Source organism: Hipposideros armiger, unplaced genomic scaffold (genome assembly GCF_001890085.2).
Source record: "Hipposideros armiger isolate ML-2016 unplaced genomic scaffold, ASM189008v1 scaffold_190, whole genome shotgun sequence".
Taxonomy (NCBI): Eukaryota; Metazoa; Chordata; class Mammalia; order Chiroptera; family Hipposideridae; genus Hipposideros; species Hipposideros armiger.
The window spans coordinates 595,068-617,676 of record NW_017731540.1 but is presented as its reverse complement, the minus strand read 5'-3'; the positions used below and the strand labels follow the sequence as shown (position 1 = coordinate 617,676).

Below are 22,609 nucleotides of genomic sequence, written 5' to 3'. Positions count from 1 at the left end.
TATAATCAATCATCTAATTAAAAATTTATACTACAGTTTTATTAATAAGATTTACTTAAAATGAGATGCACTTGTATAAATATCTCAGGTGGTCATGGACTAATCCTGGCTTTAGCTATTTGACTTTTTGAAACTCTCAGATTTTTTTTCATCTTCGTATACTGATGAAGGTATTGTACAAATTTGGTGGGTTAAACTAACAGACATCGTTTTACATGTTTATAAAATTAGGAAACATGGTTCAACTGTTTAATGTATAATTGTTTAGTAATTAAAATTATCCTACTTTTTATGAACCAAGCATGTATTATCTTGGGAAAAAAATATTGCAATAATGCTTAAAACTTGGTATATATTAACACTGCATGAGAGGAGAAGATGTAAACAATAAGGCATGTTGTAGCAGATTTAGTTCTCATTTAGTGAGAACAATCTTTAGAACTTTTGTTTCCCGTCTGCATATTATTAAAAGTTGGATGGAACTGATAATCACAGTAATAAAATAGTTAATGCTCTGTACACAAGCAATAGACATGTAAGACACCTGGAAGTCACTGAAAATTTTATTTCTTCCAACACTGTGTATAAGACAGGGAGGAATGGGGTGGGGGAGGCTAGATGGTAGCATATCAGCAAAGGGAACTGAAAGGCAACACAGTTGCTCACTGTGGGGACCCCAGGGGAGCCTTTACCTGAGGTCAGGTTAGCAGTGTGCTGTGCTAATAGCTAAGCCTTTTCTCTTTCTTGTCTCTGGATGGTAGGCTGGGCAAGCTCTCTAGAACCCTCAGTGAGAAAAACGGAGGTAGGAAATTTTCAGGTGGAGTCAGGCATGGAGAAGAAGGGGGAAGTGCTGCTTTTAGGTACTTTCTAAGAGTATTAATAGAAAGGTTCCACTGATTAGGCCCCCCGTCTTTTAAACAGTGTACCTTAAGTATCTCTCAGGGAAGCCAGATGACGGGAGAAGTCATCTGTCTTGCTTGCTGCTTTGACGTCCACATCATTTCTGTCCCTGAATCCCTGGGCTGGTGCCTCTTTCAGACACTGATGAAAACCATCCTCCCGGCTCAGGGGTCCTCAGGCCTCACTCCCACAACTGCACCCTGCCCTGTTTCTCTGCCCCACCTCCCCCACTGCCAGTGAAATTTTGCTTGTCTCTTTTCATTCTCAATTCTGACATTTTTCTTTTACATCATTGATGTAAGCTGCTTTCCAGCTAAGTCTTTTAATTTAAATTTCTTTTCTCTACACCATCAAGGATTCTCTTTCTAGGAATAGAGTGTTAACACCCCTCTTAAAGAAAGGCTTTAAGATCCCTCAACCTCCCAGTTCTCATGGCCAAACGAGACCTTTCAGTGTAAGTGAAATCAGTTCCAGTTAGTGGCTTCCAGTGTTGCCAGTGCAGTCTTTGGAAACCATCAACCATCACCGGAAGAAACTGAGGTTCATTAAGCATAGGGAGTGGCATCTTTTGCCTTCCTGAGATGGTGTATGAGCCTAGTGCTCTGACAAGAGTGAGGCAGAAAGGGGACTGCCCTGGGATTCCACAGCCTGACTCTTCCACTGGCTATGGCTGTAGTGTTGGGTGGGGATGCTGGCTTTGATGGGGGCTATGAGGGTTAGGGGTTGGAGGTGGGTTGCGGAGGGGCGGGTGTTGCAGGGGATGAGAGTGATGGGAGGATGATTGCTAAGTTCCCTCTGGCTCTACAAAGGTTCTATGTTCTGATATAGTTCAGTCCAAATGGCAACTTTTGTACAGAGTGTAAACATCTGTGGACTGGGCCTTTATCTCCATTTTAAGTGTTTTGAAGGCATCCAGAACTGAACAGATTATGATTACTGGTAGCTATAGATAACATATACAGCATTGACTGGTTTAATATTCAGAATACTGAAGGGATTTAATAAAGATATGATAACATACATTAGATACTGAAATAAAACCAGAAGGGATTTAAAAAAAAAACACCCCAACTTTAATAAGATATTACTATCTGTACTCCATGATTAGTTGGATGAAAAGCCTAGAATACCATAAACCAAGATACTATTGTACCATTTATAATTCTAAAACATAAAACAGTTCATTTCAGAACATACTGCTCAGTCTGAAAAGTCAACATTTTTTGTATGGAAAGGTAAATACCTGTTCTCTTCCCTATTGTGTATTCAGGTTACTTATTTACAGTCCCATAGGGAAGGAAAAAGCACACACTAAAAAGTGACCCCAGAGATGTTCTGAAGTTAAATTGTCTGAGGAGCTTAGCAAAACTCATAGTTTTGACATTAAAATCTCTTTTGGGCCAATAAAACACATCTGCCCCTAACCAATATAGCTATCACTCAATAAAGTCACGTATCTTGATACTGTCTACATTGAAGTAGACAGTTTCCCTGGAATTGGTTTAAAAGCTATTGAAAATAAAATAAAATATGTTAAGTGTAGATTTGAAAAACTAAAATAAAGCACCTCTTCATTTATTTATGAATTACTTATTGAGCATTTACTATGTGCTCTACTAGATGCAGAGGATGGAACAGTGAGCAAAAGAGAAAAAGTCTGTATCCTTATGGAGCTTACATCATTTCACAATGGTGGGCTGAATCATAATTTGAATTTATATCTTAATCCCTTTGAGTAAATTCTAGCAAAATCAGTTAACTGAAAATATGACAAACTATCAAACAGATTACTACAAAATGTTAAAAAATGAAGCTGAAGTAAATCTCTTACTTCTTTTGTCAGTAAGAGCTTAAAACAGTGCCCCTGCCGAGTATGTCGGTGGTGGTGGTGGTGGTGGTGGTGGTGGTGGTGGTGGGGTGGCTTGTCAGAGGTCACACAGCAAATTAGTGGCAAAGTTAGGGTGACATGTAGACTTCTTTATTCCTAGGCCAGTGATCTTTCTGTGGACTAGCCTGCCTCTGCTTATTAAATGGATCTTAATGATTTTCAGAGCCAATACAATTATTTTTTTCCTGCAAAAAGTACCCATCAATAAAAGTTTATTGACTAAATATGACTATCTTCCTGGATCTGATATGATGTGACAAAAAAGCTGGATTTACAATTATGTATACAATCTCAATTTTATAAAAAGGTATATGCGTTGGGGAAATTTTCTATATACTTTTGTGTACTTTTCTAGTTTTCCATAATGAATATCAATTCATTTTATAGTTAGAAAGTTAAAATATGAATTAAACAATGATGAAAATTTCCCCCTCCAAGCAACAAAATATTACGTTGTCTGAAATGTTTAGTAATAAGATGATTAACACAATATTAACCAGACATCTAACTAGAAGTTTGGCAAGAAATGTGTTTAGGTGGAGATGACAGCCATCTATTCAAGTGTCCAAATGGCTTCAAAAAACAATGGTAGCCTCACCAGCGAGACTTGTGTTTATAAATGTACCGTATTTATCAAGTGGCTTAATGGTGTAAAGGGTCAGGTCAGCCCTGAGGGTTTCACAAAAGTCTTGTCAGTGTTAGACATTCTGAGACATTTTGACATGTGAATATGGGAGCCACAAGGCCAAGGTGAAATGTTATTTACCAAGTTACTCTTTGACCAAAATTTAATAGCAAAAAAAAAACCCCGAAACCCAAAAAAAACCCCTAGCATTGTGCTCAAGTTTTTTTTTTTTTTTTTTTTTTGAGCCATCCTGCTACCTGTTGGCAGCTCAGCTGCTGCTCAGCTCGGGCTGGACTCGAACTGCTGTTGCTCAGAGCTCAAACTCTTGAGCAAGCTCTTAACCAACTGAGCCACTCGGCCGGCCCTTTGTGCTCAAGTTTTTATCAAGGAAAACCTTCACCAACACAAACAAGAGTAGAATTCCATCTTGGTAAAGCACCACCCTGCTTCGGCCACTCACTAAATCTGTGAGCGCTCTGGGCTTCAGCGTTTCTACCCCCACCATGTCGAGATGCTCTCCACAGTCCCTTCCGTATCTGTCCGTGATTCTAGAACACAGGCGGGAGTCTTGTCCTCCACCATCGGTGTTAGAGGACCATGGAGGAAGCTCTTCAATATTCTCCTCTTTGATAGCACAGACAGGAAAGAACAACAAGCAGGTAGAAACCAATGGTTCTTCCACAAAGGTACCTATGAAGAGGAGTCCAAATTTCCTCTGGCTGTTTGGAGGGTCCCACATCTCATTACAATACTCACTGAGTGGCTGCTTCCCAAGAAAAGCCACAGAAAGGAAATATCATTAAAGAAGTGTATATGCATTGGGGTGAGCTGCTCTCTCCCTGAAGCTCAGCCCAGCCAAGGCTGTTGTTCTCTATTGTGAACAGGATGTAAAAGGGCTGCCAAGCACTGCCCACAAACCTGCTAATTAGGTGCAATGACAGTGTTTGTTTTGGAACCATTCCCCAACAAAGGAATGTGTCAAGCTGATTAGTGAGAAAAGGGTAGGTAATGTATGTGTTTTCTAGTCCAGATGAGGGCATAATCCAGGTATTCAGTCTGTTTGTGCAAAGACTTGCAAAAAAAACTGGAGGCCGAACACATAGGAAGCCCAAGACCCGCTTCTGGGGGGGGGGTGTGCTCCAGAGTTTTTGGTCTATTTCCCTCCATTCCCACTGAAAACAAATCCTGCCTGAACATGAAACTCTTTCAAAAAGCGACAAACTATAACTGGATCCCCACAAAAAAAAAAAGGGAAAAGCCCATGTAAAGTTGCTAGAAAGTCTGGGGTTTGATGATTTTCTAGGCCCATAAATAGGTGAGAACGTTAGGCAAAGCCATCTGCACATTGCTCTAGTTCCCAGGGGCAAATCCAAGGGAACTAGGGCAACTGAAAACACAGCTCTTCAGGGACTGTTCAAGTTGTGCTGAGAAAAGTTATGCATCTCACCATTTTCTATGGGAAGAAGTAATTCTATACTTTATAATAAAGCCATTTCTTTCTCCCTTTTTAAACAAACCTTTATAAAGTTTGACTACAATTGGCTACTGGAAGCTTCATGAAGCTTAAAGAAGGGCAGAAAGAGCCAAGGCCAAGAACAAACCCATGCCCCGACAAGTTTATGTCCTTAGGGGTGGTATGGACTGCAATGAAACGCAACATGACGAAGACCAATTCAAAATGTCAAGTGTGTTAGGAGGAGTCCCCACGTTCTTCAGTACAAGTTGGACATTTCTGGAGTTTGGCCAGATGGATGAAAGCAATGGACTTGATCTGACTAAGTTCTTTGGGAGGCCTTCTTTTTCTGTAAGCTACCCTGACAAAATAGATTTTAAAAATTAAAGAGGAGGGCAATTTTGTTAGAAAGTCACTTGCTATGGACTTTTCCATGAGGCCAGCATTTGTTCTCTCTAGACAGATGTAGAAAATGTTCTTGAAACTTGTGCAGATTGGATGTGGTGTCAGAGTGTGTTAAATCAACTGGTAAGAGTTTGGTGCTGATAAGTTCAAGGTCCTGTGTGTAATCGTACTTCTTGGAGGAGAAGAGGGAGTAGTCAACACAGGAAAAACTGGCGAGTAGCTCAATCTACTTCTCCGAACCCCAGTGCTTTAAAAAACACACAACACTTTTAGAAGAGTAACCCCTGAGCTGTGATGCCACTCTAACAGAGGAAGAACGCCTCGTTGGATGCCTTCCCTAAGGGCAGTGAATGTTGACCTGGGCAGGCTGATGCTCATGCCAGAGAAATACTTTAAATGGTAGATCAGTTGCTTCAACCTTACATATAAGGCTGTAATCTTACTTCAGGCTTTTACTATGTTCCTCTATCTTTGTAAGTATTTCTTCCTGTTTTTTTGAGATAAAATTGACATATGACATTGTATTAGTTTCAGGTATACAACACGATACTTTGATATATGTACATATTGTGAAATGGTTACCACAATAAGTTTAGTTAACATCCATCACCTCACTCTCTTAGCAACTTTCAAATCTGTGATATAGTATTATCTTCAGTCATCATGCTGTACATTATATCCCAAGAACTTCCTTATTTAACTTACAGCTGGAAGTTTGTACCTTTCGACCAACTACACCCATTTCGTACCCTCTCCCCGCCCACCACCTCTGGCAACTACCAATGTGTTCTCTTTATCTGAGTTGTTTTTTATTTGATTTGATTTTTAAGATTTCACATGTAAGTGAGATCATACAGTATTTGTCTTTCTCTGTCTGATCTACTTCACTTAGTGCAAGTATTTCAAATTCTCTTAACTAATCAGTGTATTTAAAAAGCTTTGTCAGTGTTCTTAATGACTGTTCGTAATATGCTTGGGAGAGCTGAACCAAACAAATACTTATGGAATGCCTACTCTGTGGAACACACCAAGTTCAGTGTTAGGTATAATCTTTTGGTATACCCACATCTAAGTACAGCTGGAAATGGCACAGGGGTCATAAAGTCTTAAAGGGCAATGTTTTTCATATTGGAAAACCTGTAGGGATGGTGTGTATGTCACATGAAAAAAATCAACAAAGCCAAATGGATCACATGGCAAGGACAGAATTGATTTCTGGCGGGTGGTATATTTTGTAAGTCTCATGTTAAAATGCACACTGAATGTTTTTAGGGCGAAGTGTTTATGTTCTTGTGATCTGGAAGCATTTCAAGATTCAGGGATGGCAACTTCACAGGAAAGCGTGAAGCAGGATGATCTCCTTAGCAGCCATGTGTCCTTAATAACCAGAGAAGACTGGTGATCTGTAGAGACATCAGAAAGCTGGACAGGAGGCAATTTGAGGCTTTTTATTTTTTTAAATCCGAGTCCATTTTGTGGATTTATGTGACTTTTTTGCTTTTCTATTCATTGCTTTCCGTTAAGTCTTAGAGCAGCAACAACAGTCAAATCTGATTCATAATTTTGAAAACTTAGAGTCCTGATTCCTTATTCTCAATCGAGGAGGACAAGTTTTGTCATTTCTATTTCTTTAGGATGTGGAATTTTCTCATTGCGTAGTTAACTGAATGTTTATCTCTCCGAAAGCTGGGCTTTTGTTTTAGTCCTCTAGGAGGTTAAATGCTGGATTAGGCTTAAGCGAAGCAGTTTTACCGCTCTGGATCTTCCTATTGTATTTAAAACCTTGTGATTTGGATTTTAGTGTTTTCCTACTTAGAGAGAGGTATGTTTTTAGTTTGTGTTGAGAGGAGGCTATCTCTAAGTAAAACTGTCAGCATTATCTTCTGAATGCAGGGGAGGGTGTTTGGTGCACCAAACGGGTTTGCCCACAAGCCTGATGCAGGCACCCGCAGTTCCCACAGGACCTGAGCTGCCGGGGGATGTGCAGAGGGGAGCTCTGCTGTGATCCCCTTCGCTGTTCCCCTCACAACAGGTCCCCTCACCCCAATCTAACTCTGGCTCTGGGCTCTAAGTTTAAAAACTTCCAGGGCAGCAAATAAAGGGACAATTCACAATTATTTCAAATTTCTTCAGGTGGTATGCTGCAAAAATGGTTTGAAGACTATAGGTACTGAAGAAACAGTGATTATAATGAAAAAGCCTGGATTTTGGAGTTAGATATATTGGGGTCCAAGTTTTGGCCTTCTCTCTTGGGTGGACGTAATTGCCCTCTCTTAATCTAGGTTTCCTTCTTATTCAAATGAAGGTAACAATATCCCCTCAGATGACTGGCAAATGAATTAAATGATGAGACATGCAAATTGCTACCATCGGTACCAGTAAATGTTAGTGCCATTCCCCCTACAATCCCAGAACGTTCTCTTTGTTTGCCAGAGATGGTATTCTAAAAATTAATACTAGGGCTATATTTTTAAATTACACATTCATGAAGTTTCCTCCTGTAAAAAAACTTAAAAGGAAAAGAAAGTCTGAAGAGTTGACTGATGTTTGATATATGGTCATAATCAAGTAAGCATGTTAAAACCGAGCATATTCAAATGCTGAAGTCTATACACCAGTGCTTTAGAGTCCAATATAGAGCTCTCTAGTATTTTTAGACACTGTGGAACTTCTTTTTCACCTACAACGCCCATCACTCCTATGGATGGTGATACCCATCTTGGAGCTCCAGGTTCACACCCTTCACCATGGCTTCTCCCATGCTTTAACACAACTGCCTAATGGGTCAGTAAGCACCTCTCTTACTAGATAGAGATTGTGAACCATTTGTGAGCAAGAAACATGCCATGTTCACTGTGTCTCCAGGACATAGCCCAACGCACAAACCTAGTACTCTCAAGAAATCATTTGTTGAAAGAATGAATAGTTCTAATGCTTATGGAATGTTTTTTACTGAATTATGCTATTCAATGGTATTTGGATTTCAAAGGATATTAAGTATATGCTGAGGACATGGAGGTACTAAATTGTGCAAGATGGTCAAGGGTATGTGGTAACAAATTCACTAAATATTTCATTTCCAAGATTTTTACATACAGATTTTAAAACATGTTTTATTATGGAAAATTTCCAATATACTCTGAAGGAGAGAGAATAGTATAATAATAGTATAATAATGTGTACCTATCACCAAGCTTCAACAGTGCCCAATCTCTTTCATCTGTAGCTATCCCCTCTCTCCAACTATCAGATTATTTTGATGCAAATTCCAGATATCATATGATTTCATCCATAAAGATTTCAGTTACACATAGATTTTAAAATTTACCCCCATTCAAAATATTTTTATTTATCACATTTATTTATTCAGCACATCTTTATGGCATGTTTTAAATCGAAAACTCTATTTCTGATTCAAGTTTTCTTTTACTAAATCTTTTATTCATGTTTCTTTTTGTCCTTTCCCATAGACTTGTATAAACCACTCCCAGTGTTGAACTGGAGACTGGACACCAAGAGATAGCTCAACGGATTCCTGGAAAGTATTATCATCCTGGAATTCCAGGAAGGCTGATCAGGGCTCCTTTGGACTCAGATATTTGTGCAAGCTTAGAGAATTACAACTGACCAAGGGAGAAGCAGAGGATCCTAATAGCTACGATTGATCCATGTATCCTTCCCTACTGGGTAAAAGCCCCTAGGAGCCCAAAGATGTGCTAATGTGGTGATTATGGTTGTGAGAATCCAGCACCCCTGGCTATGACCACAACTATCTTAAAGGGGCGCCTTCCTTCTGGCTGTGATGCAGAATCACTTGGGGAGCCTTTGAAGGTATAGATTCTTGGGGTTAAAAAGACCCATCGAGTCTCACTAGAGATTCTGATGTGCCTGCAGCCAGAGGGGAGCACTTTCGCTCTAGTCAGCGGGTGAGTCCTGGCACTGAGGGCTTTCAAACTGTGTGTGCCAAACAGCAACAAACACAAAAACAAGGTGTGTGCAACCCAGTGCCCTGATCACCGCTTCTAATATTCTCCAATAAAAGGAACCAAGGCTCCTTGAAGAAATAGCTGCTTCTAAGATCAGGGCAGGAAAAATTAGAGCCTGGAACTTTTGGTAGTGCCAGAAGGTCAAGAAATGTTCAAAAACAAAACCCCTGCCTTGATGGGGTATGTCAAAGGGACACAGGAGCCAAATGAGAGAGTCGAATGGCCAAAGCTGGTACAGTTTGAGCCACAAAATTAAGCAGTGCTGGGTTATAATCCAAAGTATACACTAACTATGCATGAGTCCACACTGATACTGAATAACTGAATTGAAAAAATAAGTGGAGAGGAAGAGACAGGTCTTTCATTGGGAAGAATTCCATATAATTTTGTACGAACTCCTCTCCCAAGAGGGGGGAGGTGTGACATAGCTCCCCACTCCTTACGTGTGGGCTGCATGTAGTGACTCCCTCCAAAGAGAACAGTATGAAAAGGGGGTGTGGAGGGTGGGAGGGGTGAAGAAGAGGAACTGAATGGTTTTCCTCCCCAAACCTGTAAAACCCAGTCTAATCATAAGAAAAACATTACATATATCCAGGTAGAGGGATTCTACAAAATACTTCATGAGTGCTCCTCCAAAGTGTCAAGGTCATAGAAACAAAGTGAGAAGCTGTCACAACCAAGAGGAGCCTAGGGAGATGTGACAACTATATGCAATGTAGTATCCTGGAACATAAAAAGAACATTAGGTAAAAACTAAGGAAATCTGAAAAAAACTATGGACTTTGGCTTATAATAATGTATCCATATTGACTCATGAACTAATGTCCCACACTAATGTAAGACGGTAACAGGCGAAACTGGGTGTCTTCGGGTATATGGGAATTCTCTGTACTATCTTTGCCATTTTTCTGTAAATCTAAAATTTCTCTAATAAAGTTTATTAAAGCTGTTCAGCTCTGAACTTTGAGTCAACTGTTCAGTTGGATGAATTGTTTTATTTCAGTAGACTTTATTTTGGGGGTCAGTTTTGATTTATAGAAAAGTTGAGCACATAGTACATACAGCATTCCCATGTTACTACCCACCTCCCCCAGTATTCCCTGTTATCAACATCCTGTATTGGTGTGATGTATTTGTTACAATTAATGAACCAATATTGATACATTATTAACTAAAGTCCACCATTTAAATTCATGTTCAGTCTGTGTTGTATAGCTCTATGAGTTTTGACAAATGTATAATGTCATGCATGCACTATTACAGAATCATACAGAATAACTTCACTGCCCTAAAAATTGCCTGTGCTTCATGTATTCATCCCTCTCTAGCCCCTCCAGAGCCCCTGGTAATCACTGAATTTTTTACTGTATTCATAGTTTTACCTTTTTCAAAATATCATATAGTCTGTGGCCTTTTCAGATTGGCTTCTTTCACTTAGTAATATGCACTTAGGGTTCCTCCATGTCTTTTGCGGCTTGAGAGCTCATTTCTTTTATTGCTGAATATTCCAGTGTATGGAATATAGAGCTGACGCCTGAACAACAGGTGTGGTGTCTGTTCAAACCCATGTTGTTCAACGGTCAACTCCAAGGTTGGGAATGGAATCTGCATATGTGGAGGACTGACTGCAGTTATACTCAGATATTTTACTGTGAGTGAGGTCGGAGCCCCTGAACCCTGTGTTGTTCAAGGGCTGAACGTACCATAGTTCATTTATTCATCCACCCGTTAAAGGACATCTTGGTGGTTTCCAGTTTGGGGTGATTATGAAAAAAACGGCTATAAATATCTATGTGCAAGTGTTTGTGTGGACATAAGTTATCAACTTCTGTTATTTAGAAGCACATTGTTTACTCCCCAAATATTTTGGGATTTGGGTATCTTTCTGTTACAGATTACTAGTTTAATTTCATTATGGTCTAAGAGCATACTTTGCATGGTTTCTATTCTGTAAAATTTGTTGAGATGTGGTTTATGGCCCAGAATGTGGCCTCTCGTGGTAAACGTTCCATGTGAGTTTGAGAAGAATGTGCATTCTGTTGTTGTTGGATAAATCATGTGAATTGACAAACATGTCAATTGGATGCAGTTGATTGATAAGGCTTTTCAGTTTAGCTATAGGCTTACTGGTTTTCTGCCTGCTGGTTCTGTCAGTTACTGACAGAGGGATGCTGAAGTCTCTAAGTATAAATAATGGGGATATATATTGGGTTGTCGGAAAAATCATGACGCATTTTTGCAATGAAAAACATAGAAAAAACACATCACGACTTTTCCGACAACCAAATATATATATAAACATTTCATAGATATATGAATATATATATACATATATACATTTTTTTTCATCTATTTCTCCTTGCAGTTCTATCAGTTTTTTCCTCATGTGTTTTGATTCTCTGTTCATACACATTAAGGATCTTTATGTCTTCCCTCTTTATCATTATGTAATGCCCCTCTTTATCCTTGTGTGAAGGATTGATATTCTTTCTTTAAATATTCAACAAAATATTTGTTGAAACCGGTGAAGCCATCTGGTTCCTTTATGGGAAGACTTAAAATTACTAATTTAATTTCTTTACTTGTTAATAGACATTCATATTTCTCTTTCTTCTTGAGTCACTTTTGGTAATTTGTCTTTTTACAAATTTATCCATTTCATCTAAGTTGTATAACTTATTGGTATGAAATTGTTTATATAGTACCTCCTTATTATTCTCTTCATTGCTGTAACTTTTTTCATCCTGATTTTGAAAATTTGTGTTTTCTCTCTTAATTTCTTGGTCAGTCAACCTAAAAATGTTGCCAATTTTGTCGATCTTTTCAAAGAGCCAACTTGTGGTTTCACTGATCTACTGTTTTTCTGTTTTCTATTTTATTGATGCTGCTCTAATCTTTATTCTTTCCTTCCTTCTGCTTGCTTTGGATTTAGTTTGTACTTTATTATCTAGTTTCTTAAGGTAGAATTTTAGGTTATTGATTTGAGAGCTTCTTCTTTTCTGATATAAGTGTTTATAGCTATAAATATCACTCTAAGTACTACTTTAGCTGCACTCCATACATTTTGAAATGTATTTCATTTTCAGTCATTTCAAAATATTTAAAAATTTCTCTTGTGCTTGATATCTTCTTTAACTGATGAGTTTTTTAGAGTGTATTGTTTAATTTACAAATATTTTGGGATTTCTCAGATTTTTTTTTCTGTACTAAGGATCTTAATTCCATGTGCCAGAGAACATATCTGGTATGGTTTTGATCTTTTAAAATTTACTGAGACTTGCTTTGTGGCCCAGCAATGGTTTATTGAGTTAGAAGCATTTTTAAATTTAATTTTTATTAAAAATATTTATTAATATATAATTCATATACCATAAAATTCACTCTTTTAAGTTATACAATTCACTTATTTTTAGTGTATTCACAAAACCATGTAACTATCACCTATTATGAATACTGCTGTTATCAACATTTGCATATAAGTTTTTGTGTAATGTACATTTTTAAGTAGTATTAATATATAATTTTAGGCTATGAGCTAAGTACCTGTCCACTCAGGAAACTGGAGGCTGGAGTGTGTGCGTGCGCATGTGTGTCTGTGTGTTTATGCATCTTTCTGTGTGTGGGGCCAAATGAAGTTTATGGATGTTTACAAAAGCATCTTTGGGTTTAAGAAGAAGCCAGAGGGCTGAGTCAACTCTTAATATCTTAACTCTACCCTACATCCTTCAACTTGCCCTGGCTACATGCCTCCCCTTCTGTTCGGAACCACAGTGTAAGTGAGCCCTGCAGAGTGGGAAATGAGCCATGACATTCATGCCCAAAGAAGCTGGTGCACATACACAGAAACAGTGTACATTTCTATTACACTTTTTGGATGAAAGGAAAAGTGATATGTATCATTTGTGATTCAAGAAAAGCAATAGTAAAAACCCAGCTTTCTCAAGTTAGTGGGGAAAAAAAAATTATCCATCAATCAATGGATGTGATGATGCCCAAATATTGCTTTGGTTATAAAAATAATCCCACATAAATTCCCACGTTTCTCTCCTTTGGTCCTAAAACTTTCATCGCTGCACTGCAGTGCATTTGTGGACAAAAGCATGTGGTGCAGCAGACAGCTGTTCACCAGCGTCGTCTAGTTTAATTCCTGGTAATTGATCCAGTTTTGGCCTTCTTCTGAGGCTGCAATTTCCCAGCGTCTATCACTCTGCGCTGAAATGGTTGTGAGGATTCTTCCTCCCCTGTCTTCATTCTAAAAATGAATCTGAACACTCTGCGTTACCTAATAAGGCAGAGCTAGGCAATGTTCCTTTGCAACTCTGTTATCTCATCCTGGGTAAAGGTAGCGAGGTGAGTTGGAAATAAATATAGAAAACCAAAGGGTAAAAAAATATGCTCCAAGAATAAAAGAAATATGATACAGGGGAAGAGACAGAGATATATAGACCTTGACTAAAAGTTGGCTTGGTCTGGCCAGATAAAACTGTGTGTGACACATCCAGGTAAACGTTTCTAAGGCAAGAGATTCCGTACCTGCTTGTTGAAATGTCCTCAAAAGGGTAGAGGATCTCTCCATTGTTACAGATTTCACAGATGAACCCCTTCTGGCTACAAAGGCTGCAGCTGTACACGTGTGAGGTGGCGAATTTAATAACCTTACCCAAGAACGGAGCCAGCTTTCCCTCTATCACCTGCAGAAAGAGAAACGGGACAGGGAAGCAAATTCATTGAGAACAGAAGTCTTGCAGAGGAGGAGGACTGGAATTCCTTTTCTTTACACAACAGGAAAACCTCTAATTATAATTTCTCAGCAACTCTGAGAAAGAAAAGACATAGTATTTTCGCTCCAAAAGAACTCTCTGGTTTAAACCACTGGAGGTTGGCAAATGAACATGTTGAAATTTCTTTTGTATTCTTCTTTCTGTGTAGTGTGGTGTAGAAGACTGAGGACCAATGAATGGGGAACCCTACTTCCTTAGGCCAACTTCACAGTTATGGTGTAGGGTGAGAGGAATGTGGTGGATTTCCCAAAATAGATGGAAAACATACAGGTAAATATGAATGTAGCATCTTACGTTGTAAATTCAATACTTTTTCTCTGATGAGTTAATAGCATAGCTTTTTCACTATCTCCCCCCAAGAACATATAACAAATGTGGAAAATAGGTTTCTTTTGCTGCTGACAAGTATATTAATATAAGTAGGTTGCAATTTGACGGTCTGAGGGCCATATTCAGACTGAAGATTGTTTTAAAAAAAATATCTCCAAGTATTTAAAAAATGAGCCAAATTAAAAATTGAGGGATTTCGCATAAAAATTCAGATTTGGGGGCTTCTTTTGAAAAATCATTAGAACTAGAAAAACTAGGCGTGAATTCCAACACGATGCTGATCCTGCTGTAAGTAGGAGCTGCTTGCTCCTGCTGGGGCAAGCGCCCTCCTGTGACAGCTGCTTCCACTAGGCCACAGCGTCCTGCATCTCTCTGTCTCCCAGTTACGTCACCTGTGGGCTTGCAAACATCCATGAGTCTGGAACCAATGGTTAGTCAGCTCCCTCCCTCACTTAACTGCTACTACAGGGGCTTCTAAGACTTCAGCAGTTCACACACTAACAAAAAAAAACCTTCTCTCATTAGTGCATATGCATATACATGCTGATTTGAATAAAAGAAAAAAAGTAAAGTTTAAATTTAATTGGGAAATAGCTGGAAATAACTGGAAACAGCTGGATACTTTTTCAAATGAATACACAGTTAAAATCACAATTTTACATGAAAATAACATCTGTTGGCAATGTAGTAAATCATACCTAAAGAGAAATTACTATGCCGAGGTGAATAAATTAGTAGTCACCGACATTACAAGAATAAAAGACTACAAGCAATGTAATAATAATGTATTTTCAAAAAGCGAAGCTATGCATAATACTGGATCTAAAAGCTAAAGTGGGTTTTAAACATCACAGAATAATCTCATGTTCTAAAAATGAATAGAACAGTAGTTAACTAGGGAAGGGAACAAGTTGGAAAAGCAAGTCTTTTACTTTGTATACAGTTGTCTTTTTGCAATTTTAAAAACAATGAATATTATTTTTGCATTAAGATGCAGAAAGGAAATAGTTTACTTCTTTATAAGAGTGGATTTTTTTTTCATAATAAAGAGGGGAGAAATATGCTGGATGTTTTTTGAGTCAAGCAAGTACATTTTCCACCATTCTTTAACTTACTTTCCTCTCTATTATCTTTAGAAAGCCATAGATAGACCTCCTTCTATTTTTATTTTCTCAAGGACCATTAACTTTGATAAACTCCAGTAAAGTGTACTCCTAATATCAACACATAATACACACTTTCTAAGAAATGACCACTACCAAATCATATACCCAACCACCAGTAAACACTTTCCAATGTGTCATAGGGTTATTTCTAAATTGTGGTAAAAATACTTCAGCTCTATTTGGTTTTACTTACATTACTCTTCCCTAAACAACCAAGGGTAATGACACATTTAAAGAGAGGCACAAACAAACTAAAGTCTATTTAGGGGAAAACATCAGGATATTGAACAGTTCTGAAAACCAGGTGAGTAAAGGTTGTTTAAAGGAACTGAGGCTGAGAAGAGAAGACCTTGAGGAAGACATGATAGTTATCATCCAGGATCTAAAGGAGAAAACTGGGCATCTTGTGCATAAAGCTTTTGCTCCATATAGATGATTTCCTTGAGACAAAGGATATGAACATTTTGAAGGCTTTTGAAATATTTCATCAAATATTTGCCAGAAAGTTATTCCTATCTAGGGATTTTAATAACCTTTTAAAAATTAATTTGGGGATTAATATCTTTATGATATTTAGTCTCCTTATCAAAGAACCTGATCTATTGCTCCATTTTATTAAATCTTAATTTATTATTGTTTAATAAAAATTTGTTTTCTTCTCTTGTATAAGCCACTGATATTTATGATTTAGATTATTTCAAAGTTAAACTTTTCTATGATATTTTTTCTTATTAGTGGTTGCTAGTATATTAGAATATATTGAAATTTGTGTACATCTTTTATATGACTATACATTACTGTATTTACAGGAATGCAAATCATTTTGAGGTGATTCTTTTGGGTTTTCTGAAAGTAATAACCTGGTCCCTTTCTTTCTAATATTATACCTCTAGTTTATGTTTCATGTCTTATTGCATTGCCCAGTACTCCTAAAACAATATTAAGTAATGATGGTGTTAGCAGACATTCTTATTATTTCAAAGAGATTCAGACTGGAAATTATGGAGTTTACAGTGAGTGGCTCATTTTCTCTATATATACCAGAAACATGTATGGTATATTGTCATTCACCATATTTTATTGATTCCCTCTCTTTTTAAATAACAGCTTTATTGAGATATAATTCACATACCATGCAATTCACCTACTTGAAGTCTACAATTGAATGGCTTTTAGTTTATTCACAAAGTTGTGTACCATCACCGCCATCAATTTTAGAACATTCCATATAAATGGAATTCATACAATATGTGGTCTTTTGTGACTGGCTTCTTTCACTTAGCGTAACGTTTTCAAGGTTCACGTTGATTTTCTTTTAAATATCTCTAGTGTGAGTCTCTTTTTCCCATCTTGCCCCAGGCTCTTATTACTCCTCCCTAAATTAATAAAATAATCTTCTAGTTTTGTTTCTAATGCTAGTCTTTTTCCTTTGATCAATCCAGCATATATATACTAATCGGTTTTAGATATCACTTTCATTGTGTATCCTTTCCCTCAAACCTTGGCGAATTATTTTATCATTAATAAAATCTCCACTCAATCATTTCATAAACTTATACTGAGTTACTATGTCCCAGATCTTGATACAAGACTGAACTGGACAAAATTGGGGATTACATTTTACCTGGTATGTGCAAGTGTCTCCGTAAGCTGATTCCACACTATCTATCCAAATGCATTTTCCATTTCTTACTATATATTTTCTGTTGTGAACAAACTTCTCCCCGTGTCAAACAGACTTCCTCTTGCTCTTGTGCCTTCCACGTCATTTCTTCTATCTGAAGTTTCACTTCTTTTCTTAACACTTATTTAAATTTTGCCTAGGCTTCGTGCCTCAGATCTATGCTGGCTTGATCTGGAAAGCCATCTTTGGCTACTTTAGCTGTTTCAATCTCTTGTGTTTGACATAATTTACTTTTACATTATATAATTTAATATAGAACTTGATGCTGTTTTGTACTCTTTGTTTTTGTTTAACGTGATCGTTTTGCTTATTCAACTGTAGATTGGTGATACTATCTATAAAATGGTGATTTATACCTAAAAAGTGGCAATTTTACATGGAGCAACCTAAGAGAATATAAGTTGCCTGAAGGCAAAGACCGAGTCCCCTACTTGTCTTAAATATCCCTTCTTTGCCAAGGCGCCTAAGTTCTTGTTGACTGACCAAGGATGCTTTCTTGTCTTTTCCTTTGGCTGCAGCAGTCATATCTTAGGGCTGTCTTGTGTCACAAACGTTTTCAATCATTCTGCTGTGTGATTTAGGGAGGAGCATAACGAGTGCATGGACCCGGTGACAGCTCAGCTATTCAGAGACGCTTTTTGCTTCTTTGCACTTGATTAATTGTTCTTCCTATTTGTCAGCTTAGGTTCATGGCCATATTCCAAAGGGCTGAAGCTGCTGAAAGTTTTTCCTCCAGAAAAGTGAGGTAATAGTCTATAAGTATATTTTAGAGTTTACAAACATTTCTTTTATATTACAGAATGGAAAACTTTATAGTTAACGGTTTTCCAGGGATAAAGATATATTTAGGAGGTTTAAACCTTATCTTTGAATACAGCTACTAGCAGCACTGGGAACTGATTCCAGCGCTTCTGGCTTCTGGTCTAGAGGTTTCATCACTACCAAGAAGTGGGTTCCAGGTGTGACATCTCTTAGGGTTCTTTATAAAAATCAGATGTATCTTTACTTTAGATAACTGCTTAAAAAGAAATCATGTGTCCTGTCTCCCACTATCTTCTCCTGCCTTCAAGTCTTGCAGCTTTCACTTCCACTTCCCAGCCAGGTTGGTGGGAGCTCAAGGTTTGGGCCATATTCCACAAACACCAGGAAGATGGCAGCCTTGAAGAAGACCAAAGCCCGAGGAGCCTACTACCGTCAGGTTCCAATGAGAACAAAGAGCAGAAAAGAACTATCATGATGCTAATGCCCTGGCAAAGGAGTATGGCATGGGTCAAGTCAAATGGCCAGCGAGCCAACAAGCTGGCCAAAAAGTTAAGTGATCAGCCTGAGAGAAGTCGGATTGAGAAGTCTGCTAAGTCAGCCCAAACCGGAGTGCCTCCCTTGCATGACAACAGTCCTCACTGGGGCCCCGCATGAGGAAACGTCCTACAAACCATGTAGCTAGAGTTGATCCAGAGGCTTCTAACATCACTAGGAGCAAGCAGAACTGGCCAGGACACAGTAAAGCACAAAAGTAGTTCCTTAATAATAATGGCCAAAGCTTGTTAAAAAAAAAAATCTAACCACAGTACAGTTGTTGCTTCTTGACAGCTTGGGTGCACTTTTCTGGTGCATAGATTCATAGGGAGTCAGTCTCCCAGAGCGCCCGACATGACAGAGCTTTTGATACTCCCTCAGGACTTCGCTGTCTCTGGGTGAAGCAGTGGGATGGAGAGGAAAATGCAAGGCTGGAAATTGCTTTCCTTATTCTTTTCCTACTTGCAATGAAATCAGTCACAGGTTAATATAACTTTGTAATAACTCCTCAAAAGTCACAAGGCCATGAACCAGGTGGTCATTTGGGTATGTCATACGTGATGGTGAAACAGGCCTCTGAGAGGAAGGTTAGTTATCCCTGTGTGTGTCCTGCAGAGTGCCTGCCTACGTGAGCAAAATCACGACCAAGTAATTAGCAGAAAGCATATGTAGCTCTTCCCGCATCTCCTCACCGCCCTGCACCTTCTCCATACACCAAATTGCCCTATCTCCTTGAGAAAAGGCAGATGTGCAACACAGGGCGAAAGAGTTTGTTTCTGTTTTCCATTAAACTTCATTTCTTATACTAAGGAAGGTACCAGTCTGATTTATTTACTTGGAGAATGTGCGTAAATGACTATTTCAGAGGTATTTTACTGACCAGGTATCCAAAGAATACACACTTGCATTTGTAACTTAAAATGATGTGTCCTTTTATTGCATGATAGGATAAGGACAAAATGCAACGTCAGGCTGATATCTTCTTCCTGATTTTGCAATGTTTTAACTGTTGGCGGTCTCCTTACAAATTCTTTTCACTATCATTTCAGGTACTTCTAGAACTCAAGGAACCATCAAATATCACTTTCCAAGACCCTGCTAGCTGACAGATATACCAAATATGCTAACCCTTCTTGTGTGATGGCAGTCCATGAGAGCCGCCTGGTCGAACTTCCAGTTCAGGGATACACACATTTTCCCCCTTCTATTCTGGTCAAGATGGTCAGCCTTGGAATTTGAGGCCCGTGGCTTTCTTGCAGACTAAGACAACAGACTTTATTTGATTTACTTTCTTGCAGACCAATCAAAAATTACAATTAAGTTAAAAAATAACCTAGTGCTGCCTTCTCCAAACCACAGTTTCAGAAACAGCTGCTTATTACTCATGTGTGGCACCAGGAAATTGCAGTGTCATGTTCAAGGTCTGCAGCCAATAGAGATCTGTGGGATTGGGAAAAAGGCACAAATGATTCTTTTATGTCCGTTACCTTCACTCCCTTGGCACCACCACAGAATTCAAAATCTACAGGGGGGGAGGGACAGAGCGCTAGTAACTTGGACAAGAAAAAAGAAAGAAAAAGCTTTCTTGCTGAATTCCTTTCTGCATCAGCTAATTCCTGTCCCCTGATTTGTCAAGTTACCTTCCATTTGAATACAAGAATTCCTCAGCCATTGTGCAGCATTTAGATTCTGGAACACTATTGGGAATACTCTGATGAAGAGGGCTGCTGCACTTGACAAACGGCCCCTCCTCTAAAAGTCTAACCAAAAGACCTCAATTCACGGTAAACAAAGCCACCTGCCACTCACAAGTAACGCGAGCTAGCTTGATGAAATGGAAGAATCAAAATAGTCACACATTGTAACATGATTTCCAAAAAAATTCAGTTTTCATTTGTGTGGCCAGAGGCCCATGCAAGGTGGCACCCATTCTTCTGAGTGCCATTTCTCAACATTAACAGGCGGGTGTGGTGAAGTCCAGGGATCTAGGCCAGGTGAGTTCATGGAGAGGTAAGAAAAAACAGCCTGTGGACTCTGCTCAAGTGTGAAAACCCTAACGCACCGTGAGAAGATTGAGTCCTCCTTCCATTTTAAATTTTACTCCTCTTTATCGTAAGTCCTTAAGAAACAGAAAATAAAAAGCATTCCACTATATTATTGTTCTTAAAAAGAGAAAATATAAATTTAGGGGACTTTCCTATTTCGAAAAGTTTGCTAAAGCCCCATTTTCCCATAATTAACCTTTGAGTTCTTTATCATGGCTCAATGCTGGGATGTTTGTATATAAACAGAAAACTGTGTCTTCTCTAATTAGCTGTTCCCCGCCCCCTCTTTCTTCATTACCGGACTGCTCTAACCTGACAGGTTTTGGCTAATCAAGCACTTCACTGAGGCCGATTACGAGGTCACCAGTTAGCTCTTATCTGATCCTCTCCCAAAGGTGACAATTTCTACTTAGGCTTTGGAAACTATGTGATAATTTAATCTTGGTTGTTGTAATTGGGTCGATTTGTGAGTGGTCATCATCCTTCCTATCAAATTACATTTTGCTTCCTGCTAGAAACTAAGTCTTAGGGATTAAAAGATAAAGGAATTTCAGTTTCATTTTTCTTCAGTGGTTGAATGGCAAAAATGAACCCAAGAACATAAATTGCTTATTCAGAAACATATATGGGATGGGGCCTACTTCAGACAGTTTTTCTGCACTGCTAGAAAGTGCCTCAAGGGGTGTGGTCTAGTCAAGGCACAACCTCAGGGAACTTCAGTGAAAGTATTTGCAAAGAGTAAAGTACAATTACATGGTCCACATATTCTGAGCCCCGAAACAGGCCACATAGTCTGGTATAAGTACATACGTATTATTTACGAGGAAAAAGAATTAAAATATTTTAAGTTGAGACAGTTCCAGAAAATTCTTATGGCATGGTCAGCAAAATTTTGCTTCTCTGTTAAATTGGTTATATGCCTGAAATAAATCTGATTTAGGTGTTGATTATTCATTTTGGCCTTAGTTAGGACATTATTGAGTCACTGAATAGTAAACAAGGAAAGGCCCTAAGTGGTTTTTTAAACTCAGCTTACTTAACATATAAGATATCTGAGGCCCAGAGAGGGTATGTGAGCTGCCTAAGATCACCCAGCTGGTTAGTGATAGACCCTGACTCTCCTCTTAAATACCCTTTACTTGCTGTAGGAAAAGGACTTTCTGAGGGCATCTGGGGTCAGGGTGCAGCCTCAGGTTTGGTTCGGCCTGAGAATTCTGAAGTGACTGGGTGCCTACTGACCCACCACGCAGAAATGGAAGGTTTCTAAAACTGACTCAGTCCCTTCATGGAAGCAAGGTGCATAGTCTAGATTGGTCTGGGTTTACACCCACAGTTTTGATTTGAACTGGATCTGTCTTTGGCTTATAGGCAGATTTATTGTCCACCATATTTACTCCTTGTACAAAAATTCTCTTAAATGGTCACATCTTATGTAAATTTCTGAATATGGAATATGATTTTGAATAGCATCTTATTGTTGGTCAAACTACTGGAAAACTCATAAACTAACACAAAACACTGACAAAAATGGACTTAATATCAACATAAACCCTAGGTTATTTACCAAAACTAGAGAAGTGATTTTATTGAAGGGAGAAGCAATGACAACTGGAAAAAAAAAAAAAAGCAAACCAAAGCAAATTCCTGTATGCATGTATGTGGGAGAAATGGAAGAAATAAGGCTTTTCAGAGAGGATCTTCAGATTTATTACAGGCAGATAACTAACTTAACAGAGAAGCAAAATCCCGCTGACCATGTAATACACCTTAAAAGACTCCATGTTTAAAGGGAATAGACACTTGATATATCCCCACGGGCTAGGGAAGTAAAAGAAAAAATGAACATATGGGACTACCTCAAACTTAAAAGTTTTTTCACAACCAAAGAAACCATCAATAAAACAAAAAGGAAGCCTACTGAATGGGAGAAGATATTTGTCAATGATATATCTGATAAGGGGTTAATATCCAAAATATATAAAATGCTCATGCAACTCAACACCAGAAAAACAAACAACCCAATTAAAAAGTGGACAGAGGATATGAAGAG

At 38.4% G+C, this 22,609-nt stretch overlaps 1 protein-coding gene across 3 annotated transcripts in view; it reads right to left on the bottom strand.

The window, feature by feature from the left end:
• PLEKHM3 (pleckstrin homology domain containing M3) overlaps positions 1-22,609 on the bottom strand; it is a 170,437-nt gene that overhangs the window by 11,363 nt on the left and 136,465 nt on the right. For 2 of the 3 annotated variants that reach the window (XM_019652959.1, XM_019652961.1), the window contains exon 7: positions 13,791-13,948. In XM_019652959.1, coding sequence (XP_019508504.1) covers positions 13,791-13,948 — 158 coding nt within the window. Of the gene's footprint in view, positions 1-13,254; positions 13,522-13,790; positions 13,949-22,609 lie in introns of those variants that run through there. The other variant, XM_019652962.1, reaches the window with a different exon arrangement.